Source organism: Bos indicus x Bos taurus, chromosome 11 (assembly GCF_003369695.1).
Source record: "Bos indicus x Bos taurus breed Angus x Brahman F1 hybrid chromosome 11, Bos_hybrid_MaternalHap_v2.0, whole genome shotgun sequence".
In the NCBI taxonomy this organism is placed as follows: domain Eukaryota; kingdom Metazoa; phylum Chordata; class Mammalia; order Artiodactyla; family Bovidae; genus Bos; species Bos indicus x Bos taurus.
Window position 1 is genome coordinate 93,843,496 of NC_040086.1, and position 21,893 is coordinate 93,865,388.

Here is a 21,893-nt window from a genome sequence, read left to right on the forward strand (position 1 = left end):
TCTCCAACGCATGAAAGCGAAAAGTGAAAGTGAAGTCTCTCAGTCGTTTCCGACTCTTCGCGATCCCATGGACTGCAGCCTGCCAGGCTCCTCCATCCATGGGATTTTCCAGGCAAGAGTACTGGAGTGGGGTGCCATCACCTTGTTTTGACAGGTTCATTTTCCTGTATATCAGGTTGATCCTGATAAGTTTTAAAAAGAAACGGTTTTATTTAAAACTTTTTACTGAAGTTTAACATACATATAGACAGAAGTACACACATCACTCATGTCCTGCTTAATAAATTCTTGGTCATGTACCTGGCATTCAGATCAAAACCCAGCACATTACCAGCATCACTCAAGCCCTCTCTTATGCTCCTCAAGGCTTGATTTTTAAGCTACATGAGGGCAGGGCTAAAATTACCTTTATTCTAGAGCTAATTTAGACTACTCCACCAGGGCATGGCCTCTGGGGTTTCTAATGATTGCCTGAGTGATCAACAAGCTCTCCTTACTTTGACTGGCTAGAGCCTGAATAACTCCTACTCTGTGGAAGCTCCCCTCTACACATGGGCAGATCTGTCTACAGCAGATGAGCCAAGAGGACTCAGTTTAGATTTTTTTGCTGAGTAGCTCCCTTGTATCTGGTACTCCGACCCACAAATTTAAACCACCTCCCCCTCAAACTCAGATGTCTAACCCCTTGATTCAACAAGACTGTTGTGCTTCACTGGGGAGTCCCCTCTAGCAACAGAGTCTAGAAAATGCTTCAAGGCAGAAAGCCACGAGGACCAGAGTCTTCATCTCAATTGCTTCCTTTCTCTCAGGGATTATATTCCTGCACTGCCTGTTGTCCAATATGTGAAAACAGTTGTTTTCATATTTGCCCAGAGTTTTATTTGTAAATGGAGGGAGGAGAAATTCAGTTCCAATTATTCCATCGTGGCTAGAAGCAGAACAAAGGCCTCTTTTAATAAAATTTCCAGCATGGATGCCATGTTTTGCAAGATTTCATCTACCAAAATAACCCAATCCATATGTCCCTTCCATCCTTCCATCTATCTATTCAGTGGCTGCTACATCCCTCAGAAACAAAGATGAATAAAACTTGATTCCTGCCCTCAAAGAACTCACAATTAAAAGGGAAAGCCAGAAATGTATATTGCTGGCTGGTAAGTGTAATTTTATAAGTAATACAGGGGCTTCTGAGAACAAAGAGAAAGGTACAGTCAAATCTACTTAGAGAGGTCAGAGAAGGTTTTTACAGTCTTACATTTAGCCTAAGTCTTATAAAATGAATAGAGATTGACAGATGGAACAGAACATTCGGGACAAAAGAAACTGTATGCAAAGTATAAAGTAATGAAACAACATGTAAAATTGGGAGAATTATTAATTCCAAACACCTATAACATAGAGTTTGAAGCAGGGAGAGGAAAGAGCTAAAGTTATGGGGAAAAAAATGGGAGGATCCTATCAAAAAGGGGGGCCTTGCATACCACGCTGACCATTATTCACATCCATAATTCATCATCACTGACTCCACCTACAGAACTTTATACATATTATGTTCATTACATTTAATTCTCACAACCACCTTATAAGGAAATTAAGCCTCAGAGAGCTTACATAATTTTGTCCAAGATCATATGATAAGTAAGTGAAGAAGCCAGAATCTAAACAAAGGTCTATCTTATTCCAAAACCAACAAAAGAAACTTGCCTTTTAAATCTATAGGAACTGGGAAGTTATAGAAGGATTATTTTTGTTTTCAGAAGTTGTTTTTTGTTCTTAAAATTGTGTTCATTGATGAAATGGTTTTCAGTTGGAGGAAATAAAGTTAAATTTATGTTTTAGAAAGGGCTCTCTGGTACAAGAGTAACAAAGGCTGGCATCTGAAGAACCAGTTCCGAGGCTGCTCCAAACAGTGCGGGAGAGGAATAAGAGCTTGGATTAGGTGGTGTTTAGGATGGATGGCGAAGACAATTTGAGAAACTTTAAGAAGCACAATCTGCAAGATGCAGTAAACAAGCAGCTTTGACAAAAGGGGAGATGGTTAGGTCAACTGGACGTACTGAATCATTGAAAGGACACAGTTCTGTAGCACACGCAGAGGACAAAGGTGTGCTGGATGAGATTTCTCCCTCTCAAGGACTTGACAGTTCACACAGCCTCAAGGAAGGCAAGCACCTTTCAGCACTAGATGGTGGGGACATCACGAGTGCCCAGTGCTTCAGTCCCAACTGCTACTGGCTCTGCTGCCACAGGCCCAGCATCCAGATCTGAGACTTGGAGGGCAAGGTCATTGCGGGTGAACTGAAACAAGAAGTTATCAGTACCAGTGGCAAAGCACAGTCGCCCCAATAGTGTTGTATGCTGGCTTTGTATGCTGATGGCCAAACTCTGTTGGCTGCAGCAGACAATCTGGAACAAGTATGGCAGGTGACCATCAACACCCACTACAAAGAGCTTTAAAAACAATAAAACTCATTTTCTCATTAAAAAAAATAAAATAAAATCTTTGAGTCAGATCTATGAATCCCACTGAATCACAGTAACTACTGTAAGGATCACTCACGACTATATAGGAATCTTGGATGAGTCTAGAGCCCCATTCTGGAAACCACTGCTGTAGGACCCTTCAGAATCCACCTTGTAAATGGGAGGTCCTTTTCATGCAGGCTGAGAAGTGTTAGGATAAGGAGGGAACCACCTGTCTTCTAACTCCGCCTGTACTTATTGACAGTGATCCTATTAAAGACAAATGCGGGCACCATTTATCACACACTGACAGCATGTGAACTTGGCACCAAGCATCTGGTGAACACCACATCTCACTCACTTGCCACGACAATCTAACGACAGGCCTAGTACTCCTCTTTCAAGGATGGGAACCTGAAGCTCAGCAAGAGAAAACGACTTGCTCATAGTTGTTGTTTTGATCAGGAACCAAAGATTTGGTTCCCTGATCATTTAAAAGGCATCTTGGAATGTGGCATCTTCAGGAGGCTTCCGTTACCCTCCCCCTGGGCAATTCTGTGTCTGATTCTTATTTTCTTTTGGTCTCTAATATGCTATACCTTGAGATATATGTAATTTACATGTTTGTTTCCCCTAGTGGAATATGCTCTTTGAAGGGAAGGACTAGATCTGCTTTGTCTTTGCTATTCAAAGTGCAGCACCGGGTCAGAGCACTGCCTGTGGGACAGTTGGTCCCCTCCATGGTTTCTGAGCCATCAGTCACTCATCCCCAGCTGCCTGGGGCTCTCAGCCATTCCTTGGACCTCAAATACCCCAGGTTTACATTCTACATTTGCTCAGCAACTACAAGGTCCATACCTAAGACATCCATAACTTAAAGAGAGAACTTTTCCATTGAAAGGGAAGCGGAATAGAAACCTCAAATTCCTTGGATCAAAAGAACTCAAATTACAGCCAAGAGGTCCAAAGACACCAACCACATACCCCGTCCTGATCAACTGCAGACCTCACAGGGCTGGCATTTTCATCTTTCCTACGCTGTCATCTCTCTCTGCCTCAGAGGGGGGCCATGCACACAAAGTGGAGGCAGCATGGGTGGGGCATCATCCATACTAGGCTCCGACCATGGCTCTGCCCTCACCAGCCTTATGGTTGGTGGCAAGACATGCACCCCTCGAGCATCTTTTCTCCCGCACCTACTCCATGGAGCTAGGACGCCAACTGAATGAGACCCCAGATGCAGAGGCACCTAGAGGGGCACTGGGGCCGGTGGCTCTGGAGTGACAGAGCTGGGTTCACTTCTATGGCTCCCCTTCTTTTTAGCTCTGTGGGTGAAGTGAGGATGAGACAAATACCTTCCAAGAGGTGTGAAGCGTAAATGGAAGGTCAGTGATGAGTGTTTAGCATGTAAAAGTCAGTGAATTGTACCACTGTTCAACTATGGTACAAGTAACTCATCCTTACAAATGACCCCCCAAAACCTTGCAGCGAGTTAAGAGCAGAGTCTGAAACCCTGCTGCCAACCATTCATCAACAAGCAGCAACCTCTCCCAGGCAGCTAACCCCCAAGGGCCACTGGGACTCCTGGCAGTGATGCAGGGCAGTGCCCACTGGCCACCACGCAAACCCAGACCTGCATAGTGCACATGGTTAGGAGCACCCACCCCTTCCAGTCTGGAAGCCAGCATGACTTTATACACTTTCTCTCAAGCAGAGTCATGGACACTAAACCACAAACATTAGAACTGTACTTCTGAGGGGACCCCAATCCTCCTCATTTGTATGAATGATGGGGCAGACTGGGTCTACTTCGAAAAGCCACACATAAGGCAGCTCTCAGGTATATGGTCAGGTGTCAGTGTGGCAAATGTGGCAGCCAGTTGCTTTCCCCTAAATAGGCACACCTTCTGTCTAGTCCTGAGGTAACTAAGAAAAAAATAGATTTAGGGCACGTGGAGCCACATACAGAACACCGGCAGCAGATACTCTGCCACATGGGAAATGGCTGGGTTTGACGATGGCACAAGAAAAAAATGTAGGCTTGAAGTGCCCCAAATTGCTCACACTGAAGCCCTTCTGCCTGCCTTTGGTGGGGTTACCTGGGGAGGTTGTTCTGTTCTCTAGACATGGCAGTGGCAATGGGGATGGCAAGACCCCCTAACTCCCCAGGAAGAGAGGCTGTCTAGACCCTAGAGTCACTTCAGGTGAGGGTTATGAGAGCAATACAAAACTAAAAAAGTGAACCACCTCCCAACTTCCTTCACTGAGACAAAGGTTCCAGAGGCCATAACAGAAACCAACTGTGCTTCCTAGGCCACAGGAAAACCACAGCGGTCTCTACCTCTTCTCCTCCCCAAAGGCATGTTCACGGCCACTGCAGGAGCTCCCAGGAGTCAGAACTCAAGAGCTCATTACCCACCACATCATTTGGGAGGCTCTGGAGGTCATCAAAGGGGGTTTCCAGGGTGTTGGTGTCCACATTCAGGATCACGACATCATCCAGGGCCATGCTTCTGACTTTCTGCAAGTAAAAGAAAAAATCCAGAAGAGAAAATCATCGAACTGCCACGAAGACACAGACATTTCCCTGGCTTCCTCAGGGAAAGGGGAGTGAGGAGGAAAAGTGACATCTGACAAAGTGTACTCTGTGGCAGGTGCAATGCCAAGCAGTTAACATGTGAGACCATCTAACTATCACAAAAACTCTGTGAGTTTCTATGGTTATCCCCAACCCCCAGGAGTGAAAAGGGTTTCAGAGACTAAGTTAAATGCCCTGGGTCACACAGCTAGGGGGACAGATCTTTACACCCCAACATTACTTTTTTCCCCTATATTTTCAAGTTAAAATAAAAAAGAAGCTGAAGTCTAAAGCTCTGGCTCCAGGAACTCAGATATACAGTTAGCTCTTACTATAGTCTCATTCCATCCATCTCTTCTCATTTACCAAAGATTACTTGGCCATCTCTCTCAGATCTTGGCATTCTTGGGTATGGAATACGTTGTACAACCTAGTGTTAACATATTAACATTTCTCTTAAACATTAAGTAGAAAGGTCATACTTTCAATTTGGTTCCATTTTCCACAAAAATCCAGTGAATCATGGCTCTCAGGTTCTGGCCATAACCCATTCTTCTACTGGTATAACAACAGGAAGGGTAAGGGAGGCTTGTGCCTACCAGGTGTTCATATTTGGTGAGAGGATGAAGGGACTGTCTGCTGAAACGAAGAGCCTACCAGCCGGCAGTAACTCTCCATGGTTTGTAGAAGTGTAAGCCTATGAGTAAGCTAGTTTTCAATCACATTATTTACCCACTGCTAGAATCCACCTCTACTTCCCCTCACCTACTTCCTACTGCCAATCTCCTTCAATCTTCTTACCCCATTATATATCAAAGCTCATTTCTTTAGAGTCTGGAACTTTCATTTTGTCCTGATTAAGCAGAAAGACCCTGTAATTTGTGGTCCAAACTGGGACACTTGTGGATATGAAAGAATATATTATACCAGGGCAGCAGCGTAAGATGAGCTATGTGGTCACCCTATGTAGAAGGGGTCAGTTTCATCATCAGCCAACCTCTGTGCTACCGGGTATGACTGTGCAGGTATGCACTGCCCAGCACGCCCTGCTAGCCAAGCTGAGGATGAGATCTGCCAACCCACGAGCTGGCTGACAGGCATCAGTTGAAGGCGTGGGTAGGTGCTGGTGGAGGGAGAGAGGAGATGCCCTTTCCTAATTCATCCCAGAGCACTGTATGGGTTAGTGATGGAGCTGGATGTCCCAACGGCTGCTAAAGCCTGTTTGCTAATGCCCTGGAAAAGGACAACAATTACAGTGTAATAGATGCTCACTAGCACATGTTCTATGCTTTACTTACTAATTTTTTATCAATCCTTGCAAAGTGTACCCTATTATCTTCATGTTAGGTAACTTGAGGAAAATGAGGTTCAGAGAGGTGAGGTGAGTGGCAGAGGTAACGCAGCAGTGGCCACCTACACAGCCTGTGCTCTTGCACGGCACTTTAGCCTCCTTGTTCTCAGACACCCCCAGAGAAACCAAATTCTGCCATGCTTGTTGCTCTGAGCCCTAGCACCCCTTGGCCTGCCTGCCTCCCCCTGTTGGGGTGTGAGTTCCCTCAGGGGCTCATCAGTTTGGTTCAGCACTGCATAATAACCAGCACTCAACAAAATGATTGGCACCTGGTAAGCGCTCGTTAATATTGGTTGATGTTTGTTGCCTCAAATCCCAGCCTCGAGGACAGACTTTGGTACCTAAGTAAACATTTTGAGATTTTTCTCAGCAGGAGGATGGAGCCATGCTGGTCAGAAGCCTCCTAGAGTTGAAACAATACTCCCAGAGGGCAGGGTCCTGGAACTCTTCCACTCAACAAGACCAGCAGCCTCAAATTTCGGCTGCTGTTGACTTCTTCAGGGGCTAGTCCACAAACCTATCAATCATTTCATACATTTACTAAATGCTTCCTGTGGGCGGAGAGCCACAGGGGAGGGACAAGATTGCCTACTTGGAGGTTTATTTTTTCTTCCAAACCCCAAAGCTCATATTAACTGACTGCTTTATTCACAGAGTAAAAAGCTAGCAGCAAGCAACATTGATAACTATTATTTTACAAAGCACAATCCCGTTTTACAGTTGAGAACATTAAGACTCATGAGGAACTGTCCGGAGCTCCTTAGCTGCCTTACTTTGCAATCTAACAGGTTAAATAGTTAGCAGTGCACAAGCAGGGAGTGACAAAAACAGCCTCAGTCAGAACCTTTTTCACTTACATCACATTTTAGAGCTCACAAAGCACTTGCACACAGATTCTTTCATTCTCAGCAGTAGCTGGAGATGAGCGGTCACCATTTTATAGATGAGAAACTGAGCCTTAGAGAGGTGAAGGGGCTTGCTCAAGGTTATATGGTTACTAATTGGCCCCTTCATCTGTAAAATCAAGAAGGTAACTGTGACTATCCCTCTTAGCCCTCTTCCTTGTGGACTGCTGTGAGGACTGGAGGTGGTGTGCGCATAGCACTGGGCACACAGTAGCCTTATAGTAGCTTTTATTATTGCTATTATAATATACACATCAGCCACGACCCCAGTTTGGAAACTATAGTGGCAATGACCTAAGGGCAAAAATCCTCTGGTCCCTTCTGGTAACTGCTGGGCTCTCACTTCAAAGGCAGAGACCCTGGCACTGGACACAGAAAGGGAGAAGGGGTCATGGGGGGCTCCAGAACTTAGCCAGGGACTCCAGGCTGCTGCACCCCACAATCACTAATTTTGCCTCATCTGACCTCCAAAGAGCTCCAGAGAGCCCCAAACAGATGGGGGCAAGAGGCCTGGCCACTGGAGAGAAGCCTGGGCTGAAAGGCCCAGCGACAAGGCTGTTGATACTGGACCAGGATCGGGTGTTGTTTCTGCGTTCCCAGGGGGGCCCCGCAGCACAGACCAGCCCTTGTAGGCTCTCCATGGCTGGGCTGGAGCAGGCTTTTGATTTCTTCCCACTCCTGGCTGGAGGACTTGCTGCTTAAGCTGTGTGGAGTGTTTACTTTTTGAACAATGGCAGTAGGCTGAAGAAGAGGAAAAAACCTGGCCCTTTTTTCTGACTTAGCAGGCCAGGGTCCCCTTAGTAACCAAAATGCTTGTGCACCAGGCTCCAGGAGGAGCTGGGTCGGCACAGTTTCCTCTCATAGGACAATGCTGCCCTCCTGGTGGCAAGGCCTCTTCCAAAGGGGCTGGCATGGACTCAAGGGCCTTCCTGAAGCTCATGTTCCCAAGGAAAGAATCGGAGGCCAGCTTGGCCGGATGGTGCCCTATCCTTGAAAGGCTCAAGGAAACAAGAGGAAAAAAGGCAAAAAACAAAACAAAACCCACAAAACCTCTTAAGCTGGGGGGTGGGGTGGGTAGTGCTGATGGAGAAGGAAACTGGGCCATTACTGTATGCCTGCCTTTAACCCTGACTATGCTATGAGGGCAATATCAAAGGAGGAGGCTCAGAGGGGTCAAAGAAACTGGTCCAAATCACACAGACAAGGAGTGACAGAGCTGACTTTTAAACTCAGAATGACTCTTTCTGAAGACGTCCTCAAATCAGCTGCTCAGACTTCAGAACAAGTATCTACATAGGGCATGCAGCTACACCAGCACTCTCAGGGCTTGCTTCCTCTTATGCAAAAGGACCCCTGTCTTTTGTATCATAAAAATTACGTATGTAAAATGTATATATATGGCTGAGTCCCTTTGCTATTCACTTGAAACTATCACAGCACTGTTAAGCACCTACACCCCAATACAAAATAAAAAGTGAACAAAATACATATGTTTAAAAAAAATTGGAAAGACAAAGAAGTTCAAAGAAGAAAACTGTGGTTACCCTAATCCTCCTCTTGGAGATAACATTTTGGTGTATTTCCTTCCATAACTCTCTGTCCCAATACCTCCTTTTAAAACCACAGTTGAAGCAATTCATAATGTTTCTTTCTGATTTTCTCATTTATTACAATATAAGCAACATTTCACTTCATTAAAAGCTTTGTGAAGATCATTGCTAATTGCTACAAAATGTTCCACTTCCTAGAAACAAACCCAATCAAGCCCCTTTTATTGACTATTTCTAGTTTTTAAGAAAATATTATAAATATTGTTGAGAAATCTGTAGGCATGAAGCCTATGCTTTAGGATGGATTCCTCGAAGTGGAATTTCCTTTCCACTTCTTAAAGAGTGTCCCTCTCAAATTCAACTTTGAGAGAGATATCTTTACTTCCAATTATTTTAAAGTCATTTTATCCACAGCTTGTGTTTCCTACTCTAAGTGAAGAAAAATCAGCAAAGACACGAGCAGATGTCAAAATAGTCCTCCAAAAACCCTACCCAATTAAAACACTTACTAGTACCACAGCACACCGAGACAGCTCTCCGGTAGCTCGTCCCACCAACACATTCCCTCTCTTTTTAGTTACAACATATGCCAAAGCTCCTGCCAGCTGCAAACCCTCCCCCCACCAGACTCTATAGGCTTTTTCTCAGAATGAAAAAAAAAAAAAAAGATACTGACATGCACACCGGCTTTCCAAATGGCATTTCTTGCACAGAGAAACACACAAAAATGGCATCTTCCCATAAATACTGTTAATCAAAAATGTCTTTCCCTTTATGTTTTGTGATAGAAATATGACCTCTGTTTTTCAGGACAAGAAAGGGGAAAAAAAATCACAGCATGCGAGGTGGTCAGGGGAACCTGAGCAGACACAGATTCAGCCTCATAAATTCTCCAGGTTTTAGATGGGGATCATGGTAGTACCCACCTCACAGAGTTCTCGTGAGGATTAGATAAGCAAATGTACACAGAGTTAGCAAGATTCCCAGGACGTCCACAGAGGAATTCAGCCAACAGTGGCTCTCCTGCCTGTCACCTCTTCCTCTCAGAGCCTCAGCGAAGCCTGGCTAACCTTACCCCAGAGGGCTTGAGGGAGCAGTTTGCCTTTCCTCATGTGAGCCTGTGGTTTACTCCCACAACCAGAATAATACATCCATCTAGAGTATTAATCCAGGCATTTGATCCCTTCTCTGGTGTGTGGGCTTCTTGGGGCCACCAAAACAGATCTCTGAACTTTCGGCTCCTACCCCAGTATCTGGCCCACAGCAGGCAGTTTCTGAATGAACACATGAATGAAGGAGAGGCAACAGAGCCTAGACATGAGGAGCACGGGGTCCGAAGCCAGTGTGTCTGAGCTCTCACTCAGCGCCACCACTCGCCAGCTGTGTAAACTTGCACGTTTCACTTCACCTCTCTGCACCTCAGTTTTCTCCTCTATAAACAGTGCCTACATCTCACACTTGTGATGAGGATCAAATGGGCTAACATTTCCAAAGCACTTAGACTAATGACAGGCACATGAGAAGCTCAAGACGAAATGTAAATTAAATGGTCTTTTGAGGGTGATGAAAATATTCTATATCTTTATTGGTAGTATATAAAATTCAGAATTCATTGAATTGTACACTTTAAATGGGTCATTTGTTGTGCATAAGTTATAACACAATGAGTTGATAAACACATTAATGCTATGTCCAGAATACAGAATAAAACCACAATGCTGCTGCTGCTGCTGTTAAGTCACTTCAGTCGTGTCTGACTCTGTGCGACCCCATAGACGGAAACCCACCAGGCTCCACCGTCCCTGGGATTCTCCAGGCAAGAACACTGGAGTGGGTTGCCATTTCCTTCTCCAATGCATGAAAGTGAAAAGTGAAAGTGAAGTCGCTCAGTCGAGTCTGACTCTCAGCGACCCCATGGACTGCAGCCTACCAGGCTCCTCCATCCATGGGATTTTCCAGGCAAAAGTACTGGAGTGGGGTGCCATCGCCTTCTCTGAAAACCACAGTAGACCATGAAAAATAACAACGTATGAATGATGGTGACCAAACGCCACATGGAAAGGTAATTCTGCCCTGAGCTACCAACAATGTACATTCTGATTTGCAGCTGTGTTTGGCTCCCAGTCTCCTTCCTTTTTTTGTCTAGCCTAGGATTTTTAAAACTTTTTTTCTACTCATACCCTCCTAGGATAAATATAGAGTCCAATGCCCCTGATATTCTTCCCGACACAAAAGTGGGGTCCACTTGAGAACCACTCTACCTTCAGTGGATCTTCTCTAGTCGAGATTTCACTGAACCTTACTTTCTAAAGTTGATTGTGTGAAAACAATGGGTCCTCCCCAAGGCCGGCTAAAATATAAAGTATCAGCTGAACCTGTTCAAACCACAGCAATCTTTCACACAGATAGGGATGACCCTGTTTATCTAGGGAGGGCATTGGGCAGGGAGGGACAAAAGGCAGGACTTAGAATCAGGTCATAAAATGAAGAGCAAGGATTTGCACTGGTCAGGTAATGCAGAGCATCCAAAGAATGGTCAAGAGCATGTGCTGCTTCCCTGGTGATGAAGCTGGGGGCTGGAGGTGGAGCAAAGAAGCTGGTTCTAGACCTTGATGAGCAGGGGCCCAGGTCCATCTCTGCTGCCTCAGCTGAGCACTAGGGTCCTTAACTTGGATGGAGGCTGTGGGGAGGGTGGGTCGGTGAGGTGGCATGTATGGAATCCATGAGCCAGGGCATGGTGAATCTTTTCTGCTGTCCTTCCACCAGGACCATCATCAGGGCAGAGCTACGTCTTCCTTATCTTTTCAACTCCAGTGCCCAGGATGGTGCCTGACACAGGGCAATTGCTGATTAACCGAAGAATGAGTGAAATACTGTTGCCGGGCCCACTCTACCGGGAGGCAGGCCTGGTACAGATGTCAGTGTGAGCCCCAGTGGACAATGTAAGCTCAGTATGAGTCTGCACAGGAAGTGTGATGGGAATAGCAACAATAATGACAACAACAATAAACGTGTAAAATTATCACGACTAATTCATGTAGAATTAATTCACAGTTGACAAAGAAAGTAAGATAGGCATTACCATGGTAGCTAAGATGTGGGTTCTAGAATGAGACAGCCAGCTTCAAGTCTTGCCTCTGCAACTGCGTACCTTCAGTTCTTTACTGAGTCTGTTTTCTCATCTATAAAATGGGGATAATACTACCTACTCTCCAGCAGTGTGTGGTGGTTTAAGGGGGATAATGTGCTGTGCTGTGCTTAGTTGCTCAGTCGTGTCTGACTCTGTGCAACCCCATGGACTGTAGTCCGCCAGGCTCCTCTGTCCATGGGGATTCTCCAGGTAGGAATACTGGAGTGGGTTGCCATGCCCTCCTCCAGGGCATGTTCCCAACCCAGGGACTGAACCCACATCTCCTGCATTGTAGGTGGATTCTTTACCATCTGAATCACTAGGAAAGCCCCTTGTGGGATAATACATGTAAAGAATTTAACACAGCATCTGGTTGCAATAAGTGTAATAAATGGAAGGCTCTCAAAAGCAAGTTTCTATCCTTGCAATTTGAAAGTAAGACTAGAATTCCAAGACTGTATGACTGTGAACAACTGATTTTCAGACCAAAGGAAAAGGCCAATGACTCCACTATTATGATTTTATGCCATTAAAAACTACTCCAACCTATTGTTCTTTTCCTGGCTATGTCTTCTTTCCCTGAGGACATGAGCGTATTCTCTGGAGCCTGAATTGCCCAAGTCCAAGTCCCAACTCCACCAGTTCTTGGGCAAACCCTTTAACCTCTCTGTGCCTCAGTTTCCTCATATGTCTGATGAGATTAAAATAGTCCTGACACCCAGGACAATCATTACCCTTGGGTTAGAGGGAGAATGACAAGGGGGTACAAGAGGGGCTTCGGGGGCTTGTAGTTGATCTGGTGGTGCTCTAAAATAACTTTAAAATAGCTGCTTTAAAATAACTCATCTTGCTCTACACTTCAGATGAGTGTACACCTCCTATAAATCTCATACTTCAGCAAAATGTTTACAAAAAGCAAATAATATAGACTTCACTGGATTGTGGTGGTGGTTAAATGCGTTAATATACGTATAGTACCTATAATAGTGTCTGGCATATAATAAGCACTGGGTATTGCCTATTGTTACTATGAAAGCAGTACAGTAATAATTCTACAAATAAAAAGGATGCAATGTAAACTACATCTCACTGTCAGAAAATTTGTTTGCAAAGGTAGACCCCTCCTAGACACCTATGGCTTTTTCAGTCAGCCCTGGCCCCTTCTCCAGTGAGGAGAAAAGCAACAATACTATTGGGTACCTCCCAAGAGACCTGTGCAGTCCTGAGTCAGCCTGCTTTGGGAGAGTAACAGGACTGAGTAGGGGTCAGATTGGACTTTGGGTTTAACCTTCTTTAATTCCTACTTACAGGACCTACAGCAGGTTATTTAAACATAGTTGAACCTCAGTTTCTTTCTCTATAAAATGGGGCCCTGACCATGTGCTACACAGGATTGTGACAGGATTAAGTAAAAAGGAAAAAAAAAAAGAAACATTTATTTTATACCTATGTGACCAAGTTCCCATCTGCCTAGGATGCTGGTCTTGGCTACAGGCAGGCCTTCTCCCTGCTGGAGGGACCCCTGAGGCTTGTAAGCAGTCTCCTCTCTGATGGCTGACCAGCGACTGAGACAGCACCTCTGACACCAGCATCTAGACCACCAAGCAAAGGGGACAGGTCTAGACCGACTTCCTGCAAAGACACTTTGCTTCAAGAGGATGCATCCATCCTCTTAAATCAAAGCATTATCAAGCCCACAAAGTACTTTGCTTTGGCACTATGTGGAAAATCCAGTATTCGTTTCTGTTTGAGAAAGGCACAGCTGATATGGCTCCTGGCATTGCAGTTTATGTCTCACTTAGGTATAACTTCTCGGCAGCTTTCTTTCCTTTTTTAAGTTTTGAAAGGTACGGAATATGGTTAAAACTGAACCAAAATCTGCATATTAATAGTTCACCAATCTAAACTTTATCCTAAACAACTACTGCTGGACTTCACACCGTCACCTCTTAAAGGCTGGTTACGTGTGGGCTGAGGCAGAGCTAACTTTACAGGGGCCTGCACAGGAACAGGGACTGTGTTAACTCTGCATCCATCAGATGGATGGATGGGATGACTGACTCCCAGAACAACAAAAAGAGCTCCTAGGTGATGTGTTCCTCCTGTGGCCCAACCCTTACATGTACCATTTAATGCAATCCTCATGACACCCTGTGGAGGAGGCACAGTGGTAAAGAATTTGCCCACCAGTGCAGGAGACACACGGGACGCGGTTCAATCCCTGGATCAGGAAGATCTCTGGAGTAGAAAATGGCAACCCACTCCAGTATTCTTGCTGGAAAATTCCATGGGCAGAGGAGACTGGCGGGCTACTGTCCAAGGGGTCACAAAGAGTCAGAAACGACTGAGCGTGCACGCTGCCTCATGACACGCTTGTGCAGAAATGAGGAAATGCAGGGTCAGAGAGGCAAAATAATTTGTCCAAAGTCCACGGCTTAGCAGCAGTGGAGATAACACTGAACTCAGATGAACATCAAAAACTCTGTATTACCCAGTGTATCTTGCTAACTGCTCTGACACTGCTTCCATCACAAACATATTGAGCAATTGTAATTTAACAGATGTTTGTCAGGGACACACAAGAGGAATCAAGCAGCTTGATGGCTGGTCCAGACACCATTAAAATTTTCAAGGGAAAGGGTTTGCTATGGAATGCTGTACCCATTTGGATGGATGAGGACACTGAGGCTAAAGAGATTAATAGTTTGCTCATGTTCTCCCAAATAGCGTTTGTCAGAGAAAGGATCTGAATTTGGGTTCTCCATGCCAGTATTCCTTCCACTATACAGCCCATATCAAATGTACTCAAATACATGCGCATGTATATGAGAACATAACAAAGAACAGCATGGGGAGCTGCTGGCCTCCTAGGAGGAAGGGAAAGAGAAATTAGAGGGAAAGTGGAAAGGACAGGAAGAAGAAAGGCAAATATTCAGGTATTCTAAATTCTCTATTCCCTCCTGAAATCTCAGATACACGTGGAGGGAAGAGCGACATTTTCCTTCCCTTCCTCTGGCCCCAAAGGTCACTGAGCTGCCAAGCCGTTGATAAACGTAGTGGTTTTTCCTTTGGAGCCAGGAGTCACTGATTTGCTCCTTCCTGCTCCACAAAATTAAAAATCTGAGTCCGGCAGTTCAGAGGACCCCTGAAAACACTGCTGGAATTTCCCAGGGTGCTTTAAACAGAAACAGAAACTTGGCAGGGGAGGGAAGTGTGGAAGCACCTCACAGCTCAGGCCAAATCCTCTCCTCACAAGGTAATAAGCACTGATTCTCATTAAAAAAAATTCAAGAGATTTTTCAACCCAGGTCAGCAAAGGGGCTATTTCTCCAATGGGCTTCTCCTCCTTTTCTGACCACCCATCCATTGGACATTCATTCATTCACCCATTCATTCATACATTTTGTTAGTCATGTCAACTCAATGCATGACTAAAAGGTGATCTCTAAACTCAAGAGGTTCCCAGCCTACTTGTGTTGGGGTGTGGGGAGAGGGAGTAAACTATAATCAATAAGCCTAAGAAAAGGCACAGTCATAGGAGGTAGAAAAGACCTCACTTTGGTGAAATATCTCCATTCACACAGAGCCTGCCCAGCTGCCTCCTCAGGATGGTCATGGGCTACAGCTGCAGACTCTCAAGGTTGGTATCCTGGCTCACTCACTCACCAGCCAGGCAGCTTTTTTAGGCAAGGCCCTTTTCCTCCTCCAGCAACAATTTCCTTATCTGTGAAACTGGGACTTGATGCTCACCTTCAGGTTTGTTAAAAGAAGTCATGGTAGGGCATGAGCTTCATAGAGGGCCAGCCACATAGCAGAAGCTCAGTCAGTGCTGACCCGCCTCCTTCTAAGACTTTGGTTTTGCCAGCTCTGCAGCTCACTTTAGAAGTCCACCGAACACAGCACCACCATCCCCCCTGGCCTTTCCTCTGTTCCACCAGAATGGAGGCGTGAGTCCATGTACATCTATGACACAGCTGAGGTTTTACCCCAAACTGAAACACCCTTCCTACTGCTAGAAACTCAGTTTCCTCATTTGTAAAAAGAGGACGAGGAAGGTATCAACACCGTTCACCTCCACTGCAAAATGCAAACAAGAGATGAGGTGGAAGAGCACCTGGAAAGACATGAAGATGGCCAAGACATGGATCACCATGGATTATCTTCATCCTGCAACACTCTGCTCTTCTACAAAACCTTCCTATTTCTGTTCCCACAGCAAGTGGCCTTCTCTGGTCCTAAGCAAGTATAGTGGGCAACACAGATTTGGCTCCCCAATTAACACTTGATTAGTGATGTTTCTAATTAATTCATGTGTACCTGTCACTTTTCCCTTAAAGTAACTCTTTTAACTATACTATATTTACATACAAGGTAATACCACCACTGTCATCTATAAAATATTGTAGAGTTCGAAAACACTACATTTAAAAAAAACACATGATTTCATTTGATCCTCAAAGCAACCTCATGGAATAGGTATTATTATTCGCATCTCACAGAAGAGAAAATGAAGCTCTTGTCCCAGGTCCTGAGAAATAGCAGAGCCAGGATTTGAGCTCTGGACTGCCAATCCCCAAAGCCTGGTCCTCTTGTCCTCTCTGTGGGGCCTCCTCTCCTTCTCTAGTTTACCAAATACTGAGGACATTCACATAGGTCACATATTTCTTTTGTAACCTCCATGGATATATTTATCAGAGGCTAGATATATAATAAAAAACAGAACCGAAAAGCAGGGCCAGTATCATTTTTCTTTGTACACACTAAAACACTTCACACAACAAAATAATTTGGTTTGAATTCTTGTCCTACTAATCATTAGCTGTATGACTCTGGATGAGTTACTTAACCTTTCTGTGCCCAAATTTCATCATCTGTAAAGCAAAGCCATTACCTCTAAAGAACAGACTTGTGAAAATTAAATAATGAGCTTAATGCATCCAGCAGTATTTCAAAATAGTATCCATCCAATTTGAAATGATGTAACTTAAATTTAAGAGTTTCACTTGGGGTTTAAGGGGATGATGATTCTCTAGCCCCAGAATGGTTTGGGGTCGCCCTTTCAGAGAAGAGGGCCTCCTTCCTCCCACACAACTGCCACTTGCCATCATTCATTCATCACTAACCACAGCAAACCTGGACTCCCATCTCCACCTGCCTTTTATTTGAAATGTCAATTTTTAAAGAGTGGAGAGGTTGGAAACCCAATTTAACAAGCATGCTGAAACATTGTTTATTGCCCCCATAAACATGGCTTAGTGAGAATTACGGACTTAATCAGAGTGAACTTATCTCCCGGTGAAAAGGAACACTTTAAATTTCAGAAATGGCACCTTCACTGTGAAAATCTCTTAACTTTTCAAACAAACGACAGGGGGTCTTAAACATATGGGCAGTAAAGGGGCAGCCATTACTGTGATTTGTCTTGCCCAAGAGCCAAGGAGCCCTAAAGGTCCATAACAACTTTAAGATCTAGGAAAAATATTTGGAAAATCATATTTAGGAGACATGTCTCTAAAAACACCCGAAAGGTCTGCCGAGTGGGAAGTATCTGTAGAGTTGCTTGGGGTTGCCAAAAGAAAGGACCCTGTCGTCATTAGAACAGGGGCTATTTAATAAACAGAAGCACTGAGAAAGCTCACCTTTCCTCCTGTGTGTAAGATTAACCATTTAGCAATAGGCAATATTTTGGGACCAGCTTATCACAAGAGAGGTGCTACAAAAATCCCAAAGGCCGCTAAATGGTTTGTGTGATTTTTTTCTTTTTAAAAAACATTTTCAGAGGATGAGGTCCTGTGAACCCCAGCTTCCTCATTTGAGGCTTAAGACTGCTCTGATCATTCCGGAAAAGGTTTTCATAAAGATGCCCCATTTTGCACAGAATGTATCAGCCTGGCTGCCAGAGGCAGGAAAGGCAACAGATATAAAATTTTATTATTTCAATGCCCCAGTAGCAGCCAGGAGGACTTAATGAAATCGCCAAGATTTACAATCTGAAATAGCTATTGCACAGACAGATATGGTTAAGGGAGCTGTGCCCTCTGACCTTTCAACCCTTTGATCCTCACACAGCAGGTGGCCTGGAGCCCCCTCCTGGGCATCTTCCCGCTCTTCCGACACTGCTGAACCTTGATGTACAATAAGTCTGACCCTACACAGGTGACTCTCACAGTGCTTATCACCAGCAGCTGCTGCTAATGGAACAGCCCGAACCACTTGGCCTCGAGACTCTAACTTAGAGAAGCTGGGAGAGGGATCTGCTGTGCTGCGTCCAAACGGTGCTGAAATGATGCCCGATAGTTCAGCCCCAAGTCCAGTTGCTCGGAAACGCTTAACGATGTCATTACCAAAAACTGTCCTAGAAATGAAACTCTGATCTCCTTCAATCCATACTTTGAGTTAAAAAAAAAAAAATCACCTTTTAAAAATAAATCACAAATCTCAAAAAAAAAAAAAAAAAAAAAATCAACCCCGAAGTCCCAAATGCATCTCTCAGAACTTCCCTAAAACCATGTGCAGCAAATTTATACCAATGAAAATCAAAACAATTTTTGGAAACCTAAAATTGACTGTTTTCAGTTCCATGAAATTTCATTTAAAAAACCCCATATGCCAAAATGTCCAAATTCTCTTATTTTTAAAAATTGGGATGACTTCCAAAATCATAGCTATCTTTTTCTTCCTTTTTTTTCCCTTCTAAAGCTAAGGATGGGTAATGTGCATATGTACTTATCAAGCTTCATAATTTAACCCATTCGGTCAGTACAAAATACTTTCAATGAAATGCTGAAGAGGCAGGATATAAATTTATTATGACTGCATCCTTTAAAACAATTGACTCCTAGGCACCAGGATTTAATAGATACTCTGTTTGGTTAAGAACGTGTCTAGGAGTCTAGGCAGGCCCAGTCTGCAGGTTTTCGTTTTTGTCAGATATTTGGGTTTATGGAAGAAAGGGTTTTAGGCAGGACAGAAAAAACATGCTGTGGGATGTTGATAATGTCCAACTTAAGAGCCACTGTTGATTCTATTTAGGAAAAGCTCTGAGCCCATGCCTCTGTTTCTAAACAGACATAATCCAGTGGCCTCATTCGTTACCTGCAAAGGCATGAGCTCAGGTCCTGAATGTCTGAACCCAATAAGCAAAAAAAAAAAAAAAGCCCCACTTCTTTTGTAGTCTAACAGGCCTGTATTTTAAATGCTCAACTTTAAATTCATTTTGAAATCAGCTAAGAATCAGACTATATGTAGACAGAGGTTTATAGGCTTCAATTTTAGTCATACTTTCCTCTATAGATAAGTTTTAAGTTTAGTAGAGAAAGCAGTTTAATGGAGAAATTGGTTTAGTAGGGGGAAAAGAAGGTAGAGTTATTATATTACAGTGTGACCACTCTGTACAAAATTATTATTAAGCCCTCTTCTTCAGAGATGCCCACTGGAAATGCTTTATTAATAATAGCAGTACCTTTGAGTGAGGGCCTACTGATGTGCATAGAACTTCAGCCGTATTATTTCTAACTGTCATCATTTTAAGGCAGGTGACCCCGTTTTGCAGATGAAGATGTTATGGCATACATGCACAGATGCTCAGTGAGTTGCCCAAGCAGGACAAATAGTGGAGCTGGGATTCAAACTCCTGTCACTGGTCACTGCCTGTCTCCTAAAACCCTTGGTCCACCCACATTTTTTCCAACAAAAGCAAAACAAAGACAAACAAAACAATATGCAATAATTCTTGCATAAAATGCCAGATTTCAGCTTGCTTACACATTTCCATGGTCCATTTAAAGGCCTTCTGAATCAATTATTTTAGGTCATTAAGGGGAAGTTTAATTTGGTTGACAAACACCCCTACTGTGGTGACCTCACATATCAGCAACAAATGTCTGATGGTCACAAACCTGTACCGTGAGTCTGCTGAGCATGGTGTTAAACAAAACCACATGTGCTCTGATTCCAAGTGGGATTTGACTGGGCTGACCAAGGGTACTGCTCTTCAATCATCATATGCTGGTCTCTAAGCACCCATGATGGCCCTGCCCCTAATCACTTGCAAGGAGTTTATGAAAAGAAGGCACCAGTCCCACGTGGCTGTGTTTGGTTGAGAGTGCCTTTAAGCTAATGAAATTTAGAAAAAGTCACTCAGTAAAAAGTACAAAATGAGGCTGAAAAAGAGGGCAGAGCTAACCTTAGGTAGACGTCTCAGCTTATTTTAAAGAACATTTACCAGTTCTACACATATACTGATAATCACTTCCATTTATTTGGCGCCTACAACGCGTCAGGTACCAATTTTCTAATTTACTCCTCATTAAAAAGTTCCTATGAAGTGGAGAATCTACCCATTTTACAAGCAAGGAGTCTGAAGCTCAAAGAGGCACCTTTAATCCCCATCTGCAAAATAGGAGCATCCCTCTCAAAGGTGTGACAATTAAAAATTACATGGCTCAAGTGCCATGTATATTAGTAGAACATCATTCAATGGGTGATATTATTATTAAATATTTTCAACAGGCATCTCTTCAGAGGATACCATAATAGTAGTTTTGTACAAAGTGGTCAAACTCAAACTGTGTTTCCTTCTGCTAACCTGACTTCTCCTTTAAACAAAGGAGCATGTTTCAAGTCGCCTAGTAGCGGTGGAGCTAGAATTTGAAGCCAGGCCTCCATAACTCTAGAGGCCAAGAATTCTTTCTACTCTGTTCCATAGTTTCCTGCATGCTGCTCTTTATCTTAATCTGATAGAAATTTGGAAAAGTTCTTTTAGTAACAATTTAGAAACTTAGGTTTTCTTTGAAGTCAGTTTCAACATTGCTAAATTGACTGGCTAAGGGATGACAGGAAAGTTGGAAAACAAAAGCGTCAATGATGGTTTTGCATTTTCTACTGGGATCCTCCCTAATAAATTACTCAGTTTTTCTGATCTATAACAGAGGGCTATGTCATCTCACAAGAGAACATTTCAGTCACAACAAATTAGACTGAAAATGTACTGACTGCAAGAGATACTTAAATCAGCCAGAAGTACTTGTTCCCTTTGATTACATAAATTACTACTAGATTTAAGTTGCTTTATATTAACTAATTCCAACATTAAGATAAGTGACATTTAAGAACCACACTCATTTTAAAAGCAGATGCCATGAGGAGGAGAGAGCTTCTAGAGGAAATTCATCGGGTGAAATCCAGAACATTCTTCAGGCTCTAATTTTGCTCTGAATGCTCTGGATGTGACAGATTCACATGTGATGATTTTGCTTGATAACAGCATGCTAAGGAAATTCTAGCAAGACCAAGCTACTGGCCAATTCTTTTTCTTTTTATATAATTAAGCAAGCATTAGGGATTCATTGATCTAAACTTTGCCTCTTATTTTTATAGTACTCACTATGAGGAATAATGTTTGGTAGAATTTTTTAGAAAAAGCTCTTCACATCCATTATATCAATTAGTTCTCACAACTCTCTGAGATGGATAATATGATCTTAATTTCACTGATGAGAGAATGGAGATTGGAGAGGCTAAGTAACCAGCTCTAGTCACAAGTGTACTCAGAGCTTTCTTCTGGAGAAATATGAGGCTGGCAAACGTCACCCCTCCTTTCCCCTTGCCGCAATCTCCAGCACGTGGCCTGGAAGCCTCCCTGAGAGGGAGAAGCTCAGGCAAAGGTGAGAGCCTGTATGCCCAGGGCTGGGGTAATCTATACAGCCTCACCCAGGGGCTCTGGGGTTTGACAAGTCCATCAAAGCAGGGAAACTGGATGCAAATTATTTTCTCTCTCTGAGCCTCAGCTTCCCCGTTTGCAAATACGGATATCTCCTCCTTGGCAGAGAGATTCTTAGGATGTGCAGAAGTGAGAACAGGTGGAGCACCCAGCGCTGTGTGTGGTGTCGAGAAAGACACAAAAGACGGTAGCTCC

General features: G+C 43.8%; 1 protein-coding gene across 6 annotated transcripts in view; it reads right to left on the reverse strand.

Annotated features, from left to right (window-relative positions):
* Window positions 1-21,893, reverse strand: part of DENND1A (DENN domain containing 1A) — a 531,115-nt gene that overhangs the window by 177,877 nt on the left and 331,345 nt on the right. For all 6 annotated transcript variants that reach the window (XM_027556228.1, XM_027556226.1, XM_027556227.1 and 3 more), the window contains one exon: window positions 4,883-4,984. In XM_027556228.1, coding sequence (XP_027412029.1) covers window positions 4,883-4,984 — 102 coding nt within the window. The remainder of the gene's footprint in view (window positions 1-4,882; window positions 4,985-21,893) is intronic.